Source organism: Harpegnathos saltator, unplaced genomic scaffold (assembly GCF_003227715.2).
Source record: "Harpegnathos saltator strain DR-91 unplaced genomic scaffold, Hsal_v8.6 scaffold765, whole genome shotgun sequence".
NCBI classification, from domain to species: domain Eukaryota; kingdom Metazoa; phylum Arthropoda; class Insecta; order Hymenoptera; family Formicidae; genus Harpegnathos; species Harpegnathos saltator.
In genome coordinates this window covers 295339-315755 of record NW_020230610.1, presented here as the reverse complement: position 1 = coordinate 315755, position 20417 = coordinate 295339, and the positions used below count along the sequence as shown (strand labels likewise).

The window sequence follows — 20417 nt, the reverse complement described above, 5'->3', positions numbered from 1 at the left end:
TCATGTAACAATATGAGAGATTGACTGGTCGGTCCGCCTTCAAAGAAAATTGTTGCTCCGAAGGAGGAAGTTATTAAAAGATGTTTGGAAGGGAAAACGTCTGGCTAAAATAACTCAGCGGATCTTCTTGACAAAAAGAATAGAAAAACTTCGGTAATTACACTTTTAGGAGGAGATAAAATAAAAGAAATCGGTATGTGACATCACCGTGCTTAAAAGATCGCGGAACATGTTCGTTAAATGTGAACATTTGAACGTATAGTGAATAATATAAAATTCAATCGCTTTACTTATAAAAGGAATTTAGAATATGCGGAGTCATAATAGTAGGACGTAACATCTGATAGATAGAACAAAAATCATAGAAAATATATATAATGGAAATGATTTCGAATATTAAACTTGTATTTTATTTCTTTGTGAATAAACTTGGAATTTTGTGAAAAAGAATTTTGTTAATTTATATATTTAATATTTAATATTTTTCCGTTATAAAACTTTGCCGATACTCAATGAATTTACAATAAAATTAAATAGTCTTATTTTTTTCAGAAAACTAGTTGTATATGATGAATGGAGCTCCCTTACTATACATGTTGCATTAGACAATATGTTAGTAATTAATGATATTTGTAAGTATATATTAAAAATATATTTATATCATATTATATGCATATTAAAAATATATTTATATCATATTATATGCAATTTGTAGAAAAAATATATAATACTAACATAAAAATAATTGTATATATAGCGGAGATTTGATGAACAATTTGGAAACAAATATATTAGGTCTGGGAAAAGTTCATGGCGTTTCTTTTAGTAAAATTCAATTGGTTTTCTTATAGTGTGAAAATGAATTTATTTAAACCAAATATGCTCCATTATTATCGACAATGTTTCGCCATTTTTCGGGTAGAGCCATGATGCCATCGGTGAGAAAGTTCTGTGGTTTCTGGTTGAAAAATTGAATCAAGTGGTTTTCACAGGCTTCTTTTGAAACCAGCTTAATTCCGTTGAGAGAGTTCTGCAGAGATCGGAACAAGTGATAGTCAGAGGGTGCTGGACTATATGGTGGATGCATCCAAACTTCCCAACCAAGCTCTCACAATTTTTGACGGGTCATCAAAGAAGTGTGTGGTCGGGCGTTGTCATGATGGAAGACAACACCTTTCCTACTATTCAATTCGGGCCGTTTTCTTTCAATTGCCTGGCGTAATCTCTCTAGTTGTCCACAGTAGAGTTGAGAATTAATCGTCTGACCAACTGGAAGTAGCTCATGGTGGACGATTCCCTTCCAGTCCCACCACACACACAGCGTCACCTTTCTCGGCGTCAATCCTGGCTTCGCGAACGCTTGTGACGGCTCACCATCCCTCATCCACGATCTTTTACGCTTCCGATTGTCGTACGTGATTCATTTTTCATCACCGGTTATGACACGTTTCAGAAATGGCTCGATTTCATTGCGTTTCAGCAGCGCATCGCAGATGTTAATTCGATCTATCATGTTTTTCGCGCTCAACTCATGAGGAACCCATACATCGAGCTTCTTTTTGTAGCCAGCTTTATCACCAGTGTTATCTACAGTGTAAATAGTTTAAAACAGTTTTGTGGTCAATGCCTAGCTCCATACAATATCGACATTGCTGATATACTTATTTTGCTGGACTTTTTCAAGAATTTCATCAGCTTTTTCAATGATTGGACGACCAGAACGTGACTCATCTTTCACATCAAAATTACCAGAACGAAAGCGAGCGAACCATTTCCGCGCAGCAGATTTTGATAAAGTACCTTCACCGTACACAGCACAAATTTTTTCACAAGCCTGTGCAGCGTTCTTCCCTCTGTCGTAATAATATTGCAAAATATAGTGCAAATTTTCATTACTTTTCTCTATTTTCAAACGCAAACAACTTTCCAACCACTGCACCAATTTCGATGTTTATACACTCAAAATAACGCTCGAAGTGTCACCTTTCCAACGAGCGTTTAGTGGTGTCGCTGCGATCTGTGTTTCCTGAGTTATTTGCAATTGACGCCATCTATCGGGGAAAACGCTACGAACTTTTTTCCAGACCCAATATTATACAAGGTGTCCCATTTTAATGTCCCATCCCAAATAACTTTTTTATTTTTGATTATAGAAAACAATGTTTCAGACGAAAGTATGGTTTTGAGGAAGGCATAAGATGATGCCATTAGTTTGACATTGAATAGTTTCTTGAAGGTCACATGAAGGTCATCTTCAATTTCTTAAATGGAACTACCTACTTTTCATTATATATTCTTCTGGTTTACATCGAGAGCTTTCCAAAACCCTATAATTAAGTACCTTTTCGTTAAATACTTTTTAAGTTATAAGGCAAGATCGAAAGCACAATCCGGCCGGTCAAGGCAAGATCGAAAGCACGTGTCATTTTCAGCCTAAAATTCAAAAAATCTATTTCTTGGATTTTTGAACTTTCGGTCCAATTTTGATTATGACAACCACGTTTCGACCCGAAGTATACTCCATTACCTAAGTATACCCCATACGCACGTTAAAGGGCATCGATATTTTCTTGGCGAATGTAATATTTTGAGCATTGTTACGAAATTTTTTTAGTAATCCTGTAATTATGGTAGATTATCCGCTACACGAAATAGTCGACGTGATTTGTATTTTGGGTGAGGCTGGAAATAATTATAGTGCAGCGGAAAGGCTGTATGCTGAAAAATATCCTAACAGACGTTATGCGTATAGAAAGACAATAAGAAAACTCACCGAGAGGGCACAGCAGGGCAGTTTAAAAACGATACGACAGAAATCTGGGTCAAGTGAGGCAAATTCATTGGTTGCCTTGAGTGCCGCTGTATTGAATCCCCAAATTTCCACCAGACAAATCGAGAGACAACACGGCATATCGAAATTGACAGCAAATCGTATACTTAAAATAAATAGATTCCACCCCTACCATATCCATTTAACCCAGAAATTAGAACAGAGGGATTTCGAGCGACGCTTGCAATTTTGTAACTAGGCCTTAAATCAAATTTGAAGGAACCCACATTTTATCGCAGAGATGATGACGTTCGGTAACAGAAAGGGCGTTAATAGATATAATTATCATTATTATTCTAATCAAAATCCTCATTGGCAAAGGAGCCAAGAATTTCAAAGACAATAGTCTATTAACGTTTGGGCAGGTATTCTTGGAAATGACATCATAGGCTCATACTTCTTGAACAGAATCTAAACGCGCAATACTATTTAGCATTTTCCCAGAATGATCTGCCCAACTTTTTGCGACATGTCAATAATGACTTGCTCAACCGAATATGGTTTCAGCAGGATGAAGCACCAGCTCACAGGTCCCGAAATATTAAAAATTATTTAAATGATAGATTTAATAATAGATGGATTGGAATGAATTGGAATGGAATTGGTAGTCGGACTCATGAATGGCTACCAAAATCACCTGACTTAACCCCTCTCGATTTTTACTTTTGGGGATACGTAAAAGAAAAGGTTTTTGCGACCTACAACAGCGGAAAATATGAAGGAATGTATTCGAGAAACATGTACGAATATAAACGCGGATGTCCTTCAAAAAATGCGGGATGATTTTCGCCGTAGGTTGGATATTTGTATCTAAGTAAATGGCGGTCTTTTCGAACATCTATAATAATTGTACATGCCCCGATCTTGCTTTGACCGGCCGCACAGTGGGACAAATAGGTCTTTTTATGGACAAAAATCGCTAAACGACGTACTCCTTCACCGATTTCCATGTTTTTTTTTTTAATTTACTCGCGATGAATTGCTCTACAATCGTATCGAGCCCGTTTTTAAATTAGGTCCTCAATTCAAAATGGCAGACGCGCAAATTTGTCAAATGTATAAAACCTGTAAAATATCGAATATTTTTGGATCGGACAAAGTTTATACGGGCTTTTAAGGCCTCCGAGATACATATGTAAGATCGAAATTCTCAGTTTTTGCCAGTGGAGAGGATCTGCAGTGGCCTGATATATTTTATATCTGCCTGATATCCCCACATTATCAATGTATTCTACCAATGAGTTTGCGTATATATATTGCATATATATATATTGCAATATATATATATAATATAAATATATATGTAACATATATTGCTGGATTATTTATGAATTCCATAGTTTAACGTAAAATCCTGATATAGGTGACAGCATATCAAGTCAGTACTCATAAGATGAAAATAACGGATTAAAATCAATCGTGTGAACTGGCTGTATTAATGATGATAATACTTATCTCCTCATATTCTGACGATTTCGTCATGTGCTAAGATCTTAGTATATTTTTGTCCTTTTTGTAATTAAATAATATTTTGGAGTATTATTTTTTATAATTTTGTATTATTTTTCATTGACTACTTCTCGGGAGAAGCGCAAGAAGCAAGCAATAAGATTTTTAGAAAATCTCGTGCCCAACATAGCAGAATGTAGTCGCGACGAACTACTAATGGAAATATTATGCAGTATCTTCTAATATCATCAGATCTGGTAATTAGTCTAAGGATAACACTCAAAAAAAAGGAAAAAGATTTATCTGCAGAAGCTAAAGAGTTATTATTTAATTGAAATAAAACAGCTTTATACATAAAATGACAATTTTGTACATTTTGACAAAATGTTACAATAAATATAAGTAAGATATGTTATAAATATGTTACAATATAAGTTTGTTAAGATACATTATACAGGGTGTCCCATTTAACCTGATAAGTCGTAATATCTGGAAAACTACATGTCGGATCAAAAAAAGTGGGTAATGAAATTTGTTCGTCTCGAAGGGGGACATCCAATGATATCAAATTCGACCTCCCATCCCACTTCCGGGGGGGTGGGGGCAACTTTGAAATCTTAAATGGGAACCCCCATTTTTTATTGCAGATTCGGATTCTACGCCACAAAATACATAAGTTTCGTTCGAAATTTTTTTTTTGATTTGTGATAGATGGCGTTGTAATCGCAAGAAATTAGATTTTCTGCAATTCTCCAGAAATGATCATTGGATTGAAAAATAAAAAAATACCTGTTCAATATTTTAAAAAATATTTTTAAAAGACATAATAACAGTTATTCCGCCCTATCCCCTCGGGGTAAGGTTCAAATTTCAAATGAGAACCTACATTTTTCATTGCAGAATTAGATTTCACGTAAAGTTTTTATGGAAACAATTTTTTTCATTCGTGATAGATAGCGTTGAATTTTTCCGAGAAACTACTTTTAGCGTTACCCAGGAAGTTACGACGAAGACGTAGTAGCTTTTTGTTCCATTCGGGGTGCTTGTTTTAGGTGAGTCCCCTCGCCTCTCACCATCGGGGTGACTTTGCATAATTAATTTGTTAGTGGCATCTCTCCATCGTCCGCGCCCATAGAACTTAAGAAACGATCATTATTAGACACTTACCTTTCTAATCAGGAGAGGTGCTTAATCAATTTTTGAAGAGTGTTCCATGCACTATCATTCTCTTCTGACTTTGCATCACGGATTATGTAACTGTGCAAGAAAAAATTGAAATGATTTTCATTTATGGCGAATGTAGGAGAAATTTTGACGATGCTGTCAATTTGTATGCTGAGCGTTTTCCTGAAAGAGTACGATGACGTCCTCCTTTCGTTAGAGTTGTTACACAGTTTTGTACTGATGGAAGTGTACAACTGAAGAAAAGAACGCGTAGAGCTACTGTTTGTGAAGAAAATAATCAAATATCAGCACCCCTAAGGGAACAGAAAGCTACTACGTCGTTGTTCCTGGGTAACGCTAAAAGTAGTTTCTCGGAAAAATTCAACGCTATTTATCATGAATGAAAAAAATTGTTTCCATAAAAACTTCACGTAAAATCTAATTCTGCAATGAAAAATGTGGGTTCTCATTTGAGATTTGAACCTTACCACCCACCCTACCCCGAGGGGATGGGGGGAATAACTGTTATTATGTCTTTTAAAAATATTTTTTAAAATATTGAACAGGTATTTTTTTATTTTTCAATCCAATGATCATTTCTGGAGAATTGCAGAAAATCTAATTTTTTGCGATTACAGCGCCATCTATCACGAATAAAAAAAAAAGTTTCGGACGAAACTTACGTATTTTGTAGCGTAGAATCTGAATCTGCAATAAGAAATAGGGGTTCCCATTTAAGATTTCAAAGTTGCCCCCCATCCCCACCCCCCGGGAGTGGAGTGGGAGGTCGAATGTGATATCGTTGGATGTCCCCCTTCGAGGCGAACAAATTTCATTACCCACTTTTTTTGATCCAACATGTAGTTTTCCAGATATTACAATTTGTCAGGTTAAATGGGACACCCTGTAGATATATATGTTACGTTATAGACATGTTGTGTTATGGATAAGTTGTGTTATAAGTGTTTTGTGTTATAGATGTGTTATAAATATATCATAGATGTTATAGATGTTTAAATATATAACAAAGTATATATATACAAAGTGTATATATATACAATACAAAGTGTTCAAACAGAAAAACATAGTAAAATATCAAAACCACAATAAAATACAAAAAGTATGAAAAATAATATAAAATTATAAAAAATAATATTGCAAAATATTATTTATTTATAAAAAAGGCAAAAATATACTACACATTCAAGCACATGACGAAATCGTCAGAATAAAAGGAGATAAGTATTACTATCATTAATACAGCCAGTTCACACGATTGACTTTAATCCGTTATTTTCATCTTGTGAGTACTGACTTGATATACTGTCACGTATGTCAGGATTTTATGTTAAACTATGGAATTCATAAATAATCCAGCAATATATGTTACATATATATTTATATTATATATATATATGCAATATATATACGCAAACTCATTAGTAGAATACATTGATAATGTGGGGATATCAGGCAGGTATAAAATATATCGGGCCACTGCAGATCCTCTCCACTGGCAAAAACTGAAACTTTCGATCTTACATATGTATCTCGGAGGCCTTAAAAGCCCGTATAAACTTTATCCGATACAAAAATATTCGATATTTTGCAGGTTTTATACATTTGACAAATTTGCGCGTTCGCCATTTTGAATTGAGGACCTAATTTAAAAAACGGGCTCGATACGATTGTAGAGCAATTCATCGCGAGTAAATTAAAAAAAAAAGCATGGAAATCGGTGAAGGAGTACGTCGTCTAGCGATTTTTGTCCACAAAAAGACCCACTTGTCCCACTGTGGGCCGGTGCTTTCGATCTTGCCTTATAACTTAAAAAAGTACTCAACGAAAAGGTACTTAATTGCAGGTTGCGTGAAAAGTTCGCGGAGCGAAACTGAAATAAAGAATACCTAATTCTAAAAATGATTTTATTCTTCAATATAGTCTCCATTAACTTCAATACACTTGGCGCAATAGCTCTCCAATAATTTTATTCCATCGCGTGTTTCTGGAAAGTCTGCGAAATATACCTGTACGGTTGCTATAGCTTCTTCATTCGACAAAAAATGCTTTCCACGGAGGAATTGTTTCAAGTTTCGGAACAGACAGAAGTCGCTGGGTGCTAAATCCGGCGAAACGGTGGATGATCAACTAATTTGTACTTCAATTCATTTAATTCAGACATTGACAAAATACTTTCGTGAGCAGGTGCGTTGTCTTGGTGAAAAATGATTTGTTTATGCTACATACCAGGTCTTTTCTCATGAATTTTTGCGTCCAATTGATCCAAAAGTTTACAATAATATTCAGAATTATTTGTTTTACCCTTTTCCAGATAGTTAATTAACAAAATCCCTTTAGCATCCCAAAAAACTGATGCCAAAACCTTTTCTGCCGATCTTTCATGCTTTGTTTGCTTTGGAGCTGAACATCCAGCTTCAGTCCACTGTAAACGTTCCAGTTTCAATTTAGGATCATGGTGATAGATCCAAATCTCATCTATAGTTATGAAACGACGCACAAAATCGGTTTTATTCTTCTTAAAACGATCCAAATGATGCTGAGAAATTTGCTTTCGAGTGAGTTTTTGTTGAATTATTAACGTATGCGGCACCACTTTTCCAAACACTTTTTTCATTTGTAATTCTTTATGCAAAATATGCCGTACCCGTTCATCTGAAATGCCTATGGTATGAGCAATTTCACGCGTAGTCACACTTGGATCTTCAGAAACAATAACATGTATTTGCTCAATGATTTCTGGTGTTGATGCGCTTTTTGGACGTCCACTGCGTGGATCATCTTCAATGCTTGTTCGACCACGTTGAAACTCAAGTGCCCATTTACAAACCATTGTTTTTGAAGGGGCAGATTCCCCTAACACATTTACCATTTCGGAATGAATTTCCATTACCTTTAAACCTTTTTTAACAAAGAACTCAATCACTGCACGCTGTTTCAAATTTTCCATTGCAAACAAATATACTGACACGTCAACTTCAATTGACTTATAAACACAGAAAGAATTGACAGATGGAAATGAAACCTAACCTAGGTTCATGTGAAAAGTGATTCTATACAGGGTTTGTCAAAAGTGTGGAAACCTTTAAATAATTTTTGTAAAAATGAAAATATCAAAAAACGGTAAAACACGTATTTTGATTTTTCAAAAAAGTTATCCTATGACATAGATATCGATCATTCCCCACCCCCTGGTACGCGGGGGTAAAAGGGGAGTTGAACATTTTAAATTGGACTAAGTTTCGAGTGGGAGCTCATTTGAAAGGTTTTTTCATAACAAATATATCCTTAAATTTTTAAATCGCTACGACCCCCCATTAAAAATGGCGGCCGTTCAAATTTCGAAATTTCATGCACTTACAAGGGCTATATAAACCCAAGGGGAAACGGATTTCGCCGTACTTGCGCAGGTAAGTAATACTCATGGAACAATGAAAAACGCTAAATGAATAGAGTGCGCTTCTCAAGCGTTTTCGAGAAAAAACGCTTCAAAGTTTTGCGCGGCAATAAGTGGCGCTACAGTAGCGGGGCGACCAAGCAGCGGCGGTGGCGGAGCATACTAGGCGAAGCGCTACGGAGCTGCAGGTCGCCTGTTCGTGTCCAGCCTGATTTCCAATTTTTTTTACTTTTTTTTGCAGTAATAAAGTATTGCAGTTAAATATGTAATAATGCGCACGAAATAGGTGGCTTCGTCGGACATTTTGCTTGCAGTATGTTAATATAAAAAAATATATTTTCGCATGCATATAGGCGGCGCAATTAATTTATACGATATGTACGTAATGTCCTAATGTTTCTTTATTTTAAAAGTAAAAAAATACATACAAACTTTAAAGAAATCAGTCAATGCAACTAGTTCACGTGTATATTTTAACGTTTTATATCTGCGCCGGCAGCAATGGTCGACCCTTGGACAAAATTTGCCATAGGATCAAAGAAACTCTTTGTTCGCTTCGGCTATCCACATGCTTACAATAAGGGAACCGGCTTTCAAGAGTCGGCCGGCGCAGGTATAAAACGTTAAAATGTACACGTGAACTAGTTGCATTGACTGATTTCTTTAAAGTTTGTATGTATTTTTTTACTTTTAAAATAAAGAAACATTAGTACATTACGTACATATCGTATAAATTAATTGCGCCGCCTATATACATGCAAAAATATATTTTTTTATATTAACATACTGCAAGCAGAATGTCCGACGAAGCTACCTATTTCGTGCGCATTATTACATATTTAACTTCAATACTTTATTACTGCAAAGAAAAGTAAAAAAAAAATTGGAAATCAGGCTGGACACGAACAGGCGACCTGCAGCTCCGTAGCGCTTCGCCTAGTATGCTCCGCCACCGCCGCTGCTTGGTCACCCCGCTACTGTAGCGGCACTTATGTACCGCGCAAAACTTTGAAGCGTTTTTTCTCGAAAACACTTGAGAAGCACACTCTATCCATTTAGCATTTTTTATTGTTCCATGAGTACTTTACCTGCGCAAGTACGGCGAAATCCGTTTCCCCATGGGTTTATATAGCCCTTGTTAGTGTTATCCAGGATCAACTGCGTGGAAGTGGCATGAATCTGATCCCTTGTGTGTGTGTGTGTGTGTGTGTGTGCGTGTGCGCGCGCGTGCGTGCGTATGTGTGTGCGTGCGTGTGGCTAAATAAGTGTGAATGTGTTGTATGTATAGTCGTGATAGGTTGCAAAACAGATGATTGAAAACTGTCATCTCTCTTTAATAATTCAAAACATTTTACTCCGTGTTTTAAAATAAATTTTACTCAGTGTGTTAAAGTAAATGCTGAAAGTGGCTACCATTTACTTCCTGACAATATGCCAATCTTTGATAGAATGCAGAAATGGCTCTACGATTTGGCTCCACGATTGAGCGACAGCAGCGTACGACCACTCGTTATCACCCCATCCACGCATCATGAAGATAGTGATTCTTTCACGTTCCAACAATTCGCCAGCTTTTTTTAAAACGTTTAATTTTTAATCTGCCTAAGATCTGTGAGAACTGATTTTAAGTAGCCGTGAGAACAACTGATTTTAAGTAGCCGTGAGAACAACTGATTTTAAGTAGCAGTGAGAACAACTGATTTTAAGTAGCAGTGAGAACAACTGATTTTAAGTAACCGATTGATCCTGGATAACACTAAGTGCATGAAATTTTGAAATTTGAACGGCCGCCATTTTTAATGGGGGAGTCGTAGCGACTTAAAATTTTAAGGGTGTGTTTGTGATGAAAAGAGCTTTCAAATGAGCCTCCACTCGACCCTTAGTCCAATTAAAAATTTTCAATCCCCTTTTAGCCCTACATACCAGGGGGTGGGGAATGATCGGTATCCATGTCATAAGGTAGCTTTCTTGAAAGATCAAAATACGTGTTTTACCGTTTTTTGATATTTTCATTTTTACAAAAATTATTTAAGGGTTTCCACACTTTTGACAAACTCTGTAACCGACTACAATTTATAATTCTACCGTTTAGTTATAGATGCCGCTCCGCGAACTTTTCACGCAACTTGTATAGGGTTTTTGCAAGCTCTCCATGTAAGCTAGAAAAATATGTAATGAAAAGTGGATAGTTCCATTTAAGAAATTAGAAATGACCTTCATGTGACCTTCAAGGAACTATTCAATGTCAAACTAATGGCATCATCTTATGTCCCCCTCAAGACTATACAACTTTTGTCTGAAATATTGTTTTCTACAATCAAAAATAAAAAAGTTATTTTGGGTGGGACATTAAAATGGGACACCCTGTATTATTATGCACGCGCGCGATACACACATATATAGGATGTCAGATAATTAGCTGCCAGCCCGAAGTGCGAAGATATATTGGGTTAAGACAAACATAAAAGTCCCATAACGTTTTGCGAGATTCACAATAATTATTGAGTTATTAACCTATTAAGGCCCATACTTAAATCAGTAGACATATGAAAAAAGTAACTATTGGACTTCTGGCATGGGTCCTACTAATGATTATTGGTGCTTCAAATTGGTTGAAAACAAATTTTTTTAAATAAATTGTTATAAACAAAGTAAGAAAAATTAACTTTTCCGAAAAACTAACCACGCCAATCGATTCTACTGGAAAAATCACTAAAGAAAGATGTATTGCATTTTCGATTTTTCGCTTCATTTGTTGTTAAAAATTACAAACCGTCTCTATATAGATGTACTTACTCCAGCCCATGCCTAGACCAATAGAGATTTCCGTATTTATTATAATAATCAGGATTGTAATTCTTCGAATTTTGTATTAAATTTTAAAATTTTATAGTAGACTGCATTACTTCTTCTGGAGGTGTTATTTCTTTTTTAGAATATCGTATGACGCGACGATTTGATATTCTATAATTTGTTGAAAAATCTGTTAACCATCTTGTAGACTCAATAAAGCGAAAAGCGCACTCATTTTGATCTTCGAATTCTTTTTCTTTTCGAAATTGGATTGCAGCAGACATAGCCCACTGCTGCAACTGTCGCCTTGTAACTAATTTCTTACAATCCCGTGCCTTGGTAAATCGATCATAAACGTTTTTTTATGATATCTATTTTATCTTGAAATGTATCACTTATTAAAACATCATTCCTGAATCGTACAAGTTCGCTGTTATGCCGTAAATATAGTTTAAATTATTTTCGCAAATATTTCAAACTTGCAGATGTTTGTTTGCAGTCATCATAATTTTTAATTTCGTGTCAAAAGGCACTCTCTCATGAATAGTTATTTTAGCAAGTAGTATGTATTCATCTTCACATGTTGATGTCGTGGCTTCCTCCTATGCCTCTCGTTCGACATTTTCTTATTCTTCTTTTAGCAAAAAATATTCGATTTCTTCACTCAATATACAATTACCCAACATTTTAATAAAAGTTTCAAATAATTTTTAGCGACTTCTTTACAACAATTTGTAAAAAATGACCCGGACAAAAGTTTTAGGGTTCATAAAATTCTGGTTTCTTGTGACCTCAAATTTGACCTTGACCTCGACCTTGAAGGTCATTTGGAGATCAACTTGCGTTTTTGAAATGGGAACCCCTATTTTTATCCCGGATTAGGAAAGAGCGGGAAATTTTACGTTCAGATATGTAATCTTGTTGATGGTCAAAATGACATCCAAGGCTGATTTTCAAGGTCAAACCATTGAAACGTAGATTATCACCGCGAAAAACGGAACCGTGAAAATTGTGTCAGACAAAATTTATAGAGCTCAGACAGGGACACTTTCCGTGACCTTGATCATATCCTTCAAGTCGGTTTTCAAGGTTATTTGGAAGTTGAATTTTTCATTTGGAAGCCCCTTTTAACCCTTATCAAACCGCAGTTCTTGATTTCTCTCACTCTTAGTTTTATCCCGGAACAACGAACGTGGACGTAGTGAGAATCTACCTCCTTTGGGGTGCTTGATTAACGTGAATCCCCTTGCCTCTCACGATTTGGGGTGCTTCTCGCGATTCACTATTCAGATTGACTGAAACATCTTACAACAAATGTTCGAATTGTTGCCCTTGAACTGCCTAGCAATGTGCCATCCTATGATAAAAACTTGAAACCGAATATTTGTAAGTTTTCTCTGGTATGGCGTTTATTTCACTGGTTATCCTATTCCGCAATCATCTAAATCTTGAGGTTTCGTGGTGTAGACCTTTCCTTTTAAGTACCCCCAAAAGAAATAATCAAGAGGATTCAGATCTGGAGATCGAGCTGGCCATTTGATGGCACCTCTACGCCCGACCCATTTGTCAGGAAACATTTCATCCAAATATCGACGAACGTTAACTCCATAATGTGGAGGAGTTCCATCCTGTTGAAAATAAATGTCATCGAAATTACCATCTGCTAAATTCCGTATGGCTGGTATAATTTGTTCTCCAAGTATGTTTTCATACATCTGTTAAATTGCCTTCGGTGAAAAATGGCCCAACTGGTCTACCGTTGAAAATACCAGCCCACACATTAACTTTTTGCGAATTTTGGGTGTGATTGTCTCTTACCCAATGAGAATTAACATCACTTCAGTATCTGCTATTATGTCTATTCACTTGTCCATTTAACTCAAATGTGACCTCATTGGAAAAGATAGAGTTGTTGCGGAGTAAAGGATCATCGATAATCATCTGCATCATAAATTCACAAAACTCTACTCGTCTGTCAAAGTCATTTTCAGATAGTTCCTGAACCAAACGAATTTTATATGGATGCCATTTGTTGAGCTTTAGAATTCCATGTATAGATCCAACCCCATTTCATGCTCTTGTGAAGCGCGGGAGATGGAATAATGAGGATCTTCGACGAATGACTAAGACATCTAACGCTTTACCATTATTCGCTGCTGATCTAAATCTACCAGGTTTTTCACGATCTTTAACACTACCAGTTTCCTCAAAATGTTGAATTGTACAAAAGTACAACAGTACTTTTGGAGATGGAATTTTCTCCAACTCTGAAAGTTTCATTAAATAGTCGCAATACCTGTCTATAATCTCTTTGTAGATCACCCCACCCTCGCATTATCAACACATTATCAACAGAGATATTCGTTCTCGTTCAGTGAGGTGTGCCATGTTTGAGTTAACTATTGGAACTGAGAAAATGAACTCAATTATGAGTGAACAGGGAAGTAGAGGGTAATAGAAAAATGCGAACTAGTCACCTCACTGAGCTATTGCAGTAGGATGAGAGTTGGGGAGAAGCAGTTATAACTGAAAGAAGCAAATGTATCACAGAAATGTTAATAAGATGTTGGATATAATCCTGGGAGTATTATTTTATGTGATTGTCAAAGACGGCGTGCTTCAAGTCTGCACGCTCCAGGTTTTATGGTTACAGAGCTCCTCGATCTCTAAGTTATGCGGTGATAGAAGCTTACAAGAATGAATATCATATATAAATGCATAGATTCCGAATATCTTATCTATCCAGTAGCTTCATTATTTAACCCACAAATGACCGATGAAGGTCATGGAATTATACCATGTGACCACATATCTGAACGTAAAATTTCCTGCTCTTTCCGAATCCAGGGTAAAAATAGGGGTTCCCATAAAAACGCAAGTTGACCTTCAAATGACCTTCAAGGTCGAGGTCAAAGTCAAATTTGAGGTCACAAGAAACAGAACTTTATGAATCCTAAAACTTTTTATTCAGGTCATTTTTCCCTATAATGCATAGATTCTGAGATGGGGGGGGGGAGGGTCGTTACTTTTGGAAAACCCTGGATATTTTTCTGCAGGAACAAGGGATCTTATACACACCTGGTGTGTCCAAGTATGGTTTCTGGTCTTTCGGGTGGGGGATTAATTATGAGATCTTTTTTGGTGGCTTAAATATCACTCTCTAATGTTATGTTTGTTTAGAGTCCTGCCAATTCTGTGAAGATATGGGAGGACAACCATCTTGTTCTTTTCTTTTTCTTCCTCTGGTGACTTAGTTTTTTCTCCTTCTTCTTTTGGCTCCTGGGTTGTTTAGATCCGAAATTTTGTTCTTCAGTTTATAGGTTATTTGGTTGATGTCTTTACTCCTATATCCGTTGTTAGTTAAAACCCGATTGAGGTATCCTAATTCTTCATCTAGGGAAGCAGTTTCAGAAATTGTTAGAGCTCTGTAGACCAGGGAACTGATGACAGATTTCTTTTGTGCGGGATGGTGATGAGGTTGTGTATAAATATCAGTCAATATGTATGGGTTTCCGGTAAACTTAGTGTGTCATCTTCGTTTGTTCGAACCAGTACGTCCAGAAAGGGAATTTGTTTATTTTGTTTCACCTCCATTGTAAGTTGAATATTTGGATGCTGTGAATTTAGGAAGTCGAGAAATTGAGGAGGCGTTTCCTTGCCATGGTTCCAAATGACAAACGTATCGTCCATACCGTAACCATATTGAAACCATACCGAAGGTTTAAGAGGTGCGTTCTTCCGGGTTTCATTCTCGAAGTATTCCGTAAAGATGTTGGTAGTGTTTGGCGACATTGGAGATCCCATTGCCGCTCCTGATGTTTGTTCGAAGAATTCCCTTTGGAACTGAAAATAAGTAAACGTTAGACAATGTTCTATTAGGTGGGAAGAGGTTGGCAAGAAATTTATCAGATTTCTTAATGATATTTAATGTATCCTGGATTAGAACATTAGTGAATAACGAAACTATATCAAAGCTTACCAAGATATCATTGGAGATTCCTGTCTTCATTTTTGTTATCTTCTTCATGAAATTCATTGCGTTCTTTATGTGTCAGTCATTGAGCCCAGTAAGTTTCTGGAGGGGTTTTGTGAGATAGTTGGCTAGTTGGTAGGTGGTAGGTCCACCGATATTACTAACGATTTTACTAACGATTAAGCGTAAGAGTATCAATTTCTTGTGAATTTTAGGAAGACAATACAATCTGGGTACTGAAGATTCTCGGGGGGTTAAATATTTGATGATTGGCGCAGGGAGACCTGAGTTTTTAAGCAAGGTAGCTACGAGGGCGGTCCGATAAGTACTTACCCTCACCGCCCGATGGCGCCACTATCGCAAGAGAAATTTACTATCGTGTAGTACATTCTCGTAGACGGCTACTGTAGAAATTTCAGCCGAATCGGACTCGTAGTTTTGTTTTGACCGCGTGTGGAAGCGGGCGTGTCCGCGGATTTTAGAAAAATGGAAAAAGAGCAATATCGGTCGGTAATTCGATTCTTGTTTTTGGAAGGGAAATCGCGCAGCGAAATCAAAGAGCGCTTGGATGCTGTGTACGGTGACTCTTCCCCTTCGATGGCGACCGTCAAAAATTGGTTTAACGAGTTTCAACGTAGTCGCACGTCGGTTTTTGATGAGCCACGCCCAGGTGCCCCGAAAACGGCTACCACGGAGGATAACATGACAAAAATCCACGATTTCGTATTGACAGACCGCCGATTGAAGGTGCGCGAAATAGCTGAGACAGTAGGCATCTCAAAAGACCGCGTGGGTCATATCCTGCATGAAATTTTGGGCATGAGAAAGCTGTCGGCGCGATGGGTGCCGCGTTTGCTCACTCCGGATAACAAGCGCAACCGTGAGACCACTTCAGAGCAGTGTTTGACGCTGTTTAAGCGCAATCCGAAGGAGTTTCTGCGTCGTTTCGTGACCGTCGACAAAACATGGATCCACTGGTACACACCAGAGACCAAGGAACAGTCGAAACAGTGGACTTCACCCGGCGAACGTGCTCCGAAGAAGGCGAAGACTGTCCTATCGGCCGGAAAGGTGATGGCCACCGTTTTCTGGGATTCACAAGATGTGATCTACATCGACTACCTGGAGAAGGGCAAAACGGTCACAGGGCTGTACTATGCCGAATTATTGGGCCGATTCGACGTCGAATTGCAGAAAAAACGGTCCCATTTGGCGAAGAAAAAAGTGCTCTTCCACCATGACAACTCACCGGCTCACACCTCCGCCCTCGCCACAGTCAAATTGGTCGAATTGGGCTACGAACTGCTGCCCCATCCACCGTATTCTCCAGATTTGGCCCCGTGCGACTTCTTTTTGTTTCCAAACTTGAAAAAGTCATTCGCCGGGCAGAAATTTGAGTCGAATGAGGAGGTCATCGCCACGGAGGCCTACTTTGCAGACCTCGAGAAAACGTATTTTTCAGACGGGTTAAAGAAGTTGGAGCATCGCTGGGTCAAGTATATCGAGCTAAAAGGAGACTATGTTGAGAAATAAACCGCCACTTTTCCAAAGTTTTCGTTTTTCTTTTGTAGGCTAAGTACTTATCGGACCACCCTCGTATTTTTTTTTATATATTCGAGATTGGGTTGCGTTTAAATTTCTTGTAGACTTTGTGGTCTGAGAACATGATATTCATTTTGTTACAGTACTTTTCCCTGTCTATAACCACTGTGGCGTTTCCTTTGTCAGTTGGTAGGATTAGGATTTTGTTGTCCTCTCTTAAGTTTCTGAATGCTAAGCGTTCCTCTCGATTTATGTTTTGTACGGGAGGTTTGGCCTTGCGGAGAATGTTGGCTATTCGATTTCTAATGTCGTTGCTAGCTTCTGGAGTAAAATGGTAGATAGCCGTTTCCATTTGGTTGATTATTTCCTCTGTGAGAATACTGACTGGTGTAACCATGAAATTGTGTCCCTTAGCAAAGACGGTGATCTCAGATGGAGATAGGGTTTGTTTGCTTAGGTTTTTTATTGTATCTGTGAGAACTAGAGTTTGGACTTGTGGATTGATTTTGTTGTACTTTTCTTTCTGCTTCCGTGTTTTTTCCTTAGCGGAGCGAACAGCTTGTTCGTGTGTCACTCGGTCCAATGTCTGCAATAGTTCAGAATCTAGTGTATCTGCAAGAAAGAGGTGTAATTTTAATAGTTTTTGGGAAATTTTAGCTAAATTTTTCTTAGTAGCCGAAATTCTTTCCTTGATTGACTTTGATGACGCTTGTCGTAAAATTCCTTTGGCCTGGATTGAGGATGGAATGGGGTTTTTTAACACTTTCCGTGGCAGAGCAAAATTCAATAAAATGCACTGAAACTGCCCCAAAAAGTGACGGGGCGGATTTTCTCAGTAATTTGTATTCTTCAGTTTTTTTGGTCGCTGAAGCCGAATTTGAGGTCAAAATATAGAAATTCAAAATGGCGGATCGGATATGGCGACTAAAATGTTCAGAAATGCTTAATATTATAAATAAAAGTAATTGATCATTTCTCAAGTCACTAAATTAACGATTTTTATATAAAATCCCTCTTAACGCTCTTGCTGCTCGCTGCGAACTGACTCGTTTGCTGCTCGCTCTTCGTCGTATATCCTCTGTTTTTTGGTACTACCGAACACGGATTCCTTTAGGCGCTGCGGTCAAACGATGCCGAACGTCGCGCGAAATCCATTGATGACGCCGCTGCCCTGTTCTAACGACGCCGATCCTTCCATCGGACGCCGCGGTCTCTCCTCAGTTTCTCCCTCTCATCCTTTCTCACTCTCACATATCCCGTGTGTGAAAAAATAATTTACAATTTTCCGACATTTTAATTTGTTTATAGTTTTTTTATTAACAAATTATAAAAAACTAAGTTGAAATTCGTAATCAGCGACCCAAAAAATACTTGATAAAAATTCTACAACAATAGTTATTACACTTAAAATTCAATACAACACGAAAATGATCTGGACGCACCGGTGCGTCCGGGCCACGGAAGGGGTTAATTGAAAATATTTTTATTACCTAGTGGTTACTATTGGTTGGCAACTAAGTGATTGCGGATTTTGTCAACAGATGGATTTTACACTTTCTTTTGTTTCGTTAACGTGTTCAAAGTACCTAACCTATATTTTTTTCTTATTGTTTGGACTTCTACCTTTCATTTAGTATAAAAATTATATCGATTAGTTGTTTAGTTTTGTTTTTATCCTAATTTAAAAATGGAAGAGCAAGACGTGCACTTCAGACATATTTTATTGTATTATTTCCGAAAAGGCAAGAACGCATCGCAAGCACACAAGAAGTTATGTGCCGTATATGGGAATGAAAGAAAGGCAGTGTCAAAATTGGTTTACCAGATTTCGTTCTGGTGATTTTTCATTGAAAAATGCTCAACGATCTGGCCGTCCAGTTGAAGTCGATGAGACCCATATCAAGGCCATTATCGATTCAGAACGTCATAGCACAACACGTGATATTGCAGAGAAGCTCAATGTATCGCATACATGCATTGAAAAAAATTTTAAAAAGTAAATTTAAAATTTTGAATTTTCATTCTTATTTAAAATCCGCAATCACTTAGTTGCCAACCCAATACATCGTTTTAGGAATATTAGAGAGCATAGTTGGACGTGCAAGGACTTTCTAAGTTTGATGAATAAGTTAACCGATCCTAGAATAGCCTCTCCGTGGAGGATCTTAATATTAGTTTTTAAACTTTCGCGGCCATTGATACAATCAAAGTGTGTTTCTTCTGGATGGATACCGCGTCGTAATTCAGCTTTGTGCCGACGTTTCGCAAACATGGCAGCTTGCATCATCAGGGTTAGGAGCTTTGATATTGAGTCTTCCTGGTTTATGGTTGTCCTTATACTCTTCCATTCTTCTAAGTGAGGGTTAGGAGAAATGGGGAACGGGGTAGGAGAAATATTTCGACCAATCATATTAATTGGCCAACTGGTCAATTAAAAATAATTTTTTAATTTAACTTAATAATTTAATTTAACTTAATAATTAATAATCCTAAGGACAACCACAAACCAGGAAGACTCAATATCGGAGTTCCTAGCCCTGATTATGCAAGCTGCAATGTTTGCGAAACATCAGCATAAAGCTGAATTACGACGCGGTATCTATCTGGAAGAAATACACTTTGATTATATCAATGGCCGCGAAAGTTTAAAAACTAGTATTAATAGAAAGTTTTCTTACGAAAGGATAAAAAAGAGAGATCGATTTTACTCGGGTCTTATGTTCGAGGCAATATACAGGGTTTTTCAATTGGTGCGGGTCGATGTTGGCAGCCTGTGGCGGCCATGTTGTTTTAGCGGCGTCTGTCTAACCTGTTGTTTATTATTCAGTCACTCATGCCAAATCACCATGACAAGTTACACGATTGAGCAGCACGTTCAAATGATAAAACTTTATTATCAAAATGAGTGTTCGTTAGTGCAAACGTTGCGCGCGTTGCGCCCATTTTACGGCAGACGCGGTGGCCCTTCAAAGTCGACTCTCCAACGTTTGGCCAAATTCGAGACGATCGGTTCGGTAAACGATCAGCCAACACCCGTACATCAAAGGAACACCAGATCGGCCGAGAACATCGCCGCTATAAGTGAAAGTGTGCAGGGGAACCCGAGGCAGTCAATTCCTCGCCGTGCACAAAAACTCGGCCTTTCGCAAACTTCAACTTGGCGAATTTTGCGTCAGGACTTGGGCCTGCACCCGTACAAGATCCAACTGGCCCAGGAGCTCAAAGTTAATGACCATAGACAACGCCGTTTG

At 37.6% G+C, this 20417-nt stretch overlaps 1 protein-coding gene across 4 annotated transcripts in view; it reads left to right on the top strand.

The window, feature by feature from the left end:
* The window catches only part of Atg4a (Autophagy-related 4a), a 456226-nt gene that overhangs the window by 175004 nt on the left and 260805 nt on the right, over positions 1-20417 (top strand). For all 4 annotated transcript variants that reach the window (XM_025306187.1, XM_025306185.1, XM_025306186.1 and 1 more), the window contains one exon: positions 553-632. In XM_025306187.1, coding sequence (XP_025161972.1) covers positions 553-632 — 80 coding nt within the window. The remainder of the gene's footprint in view (positions 1-552; positions 633-20417) is intronic.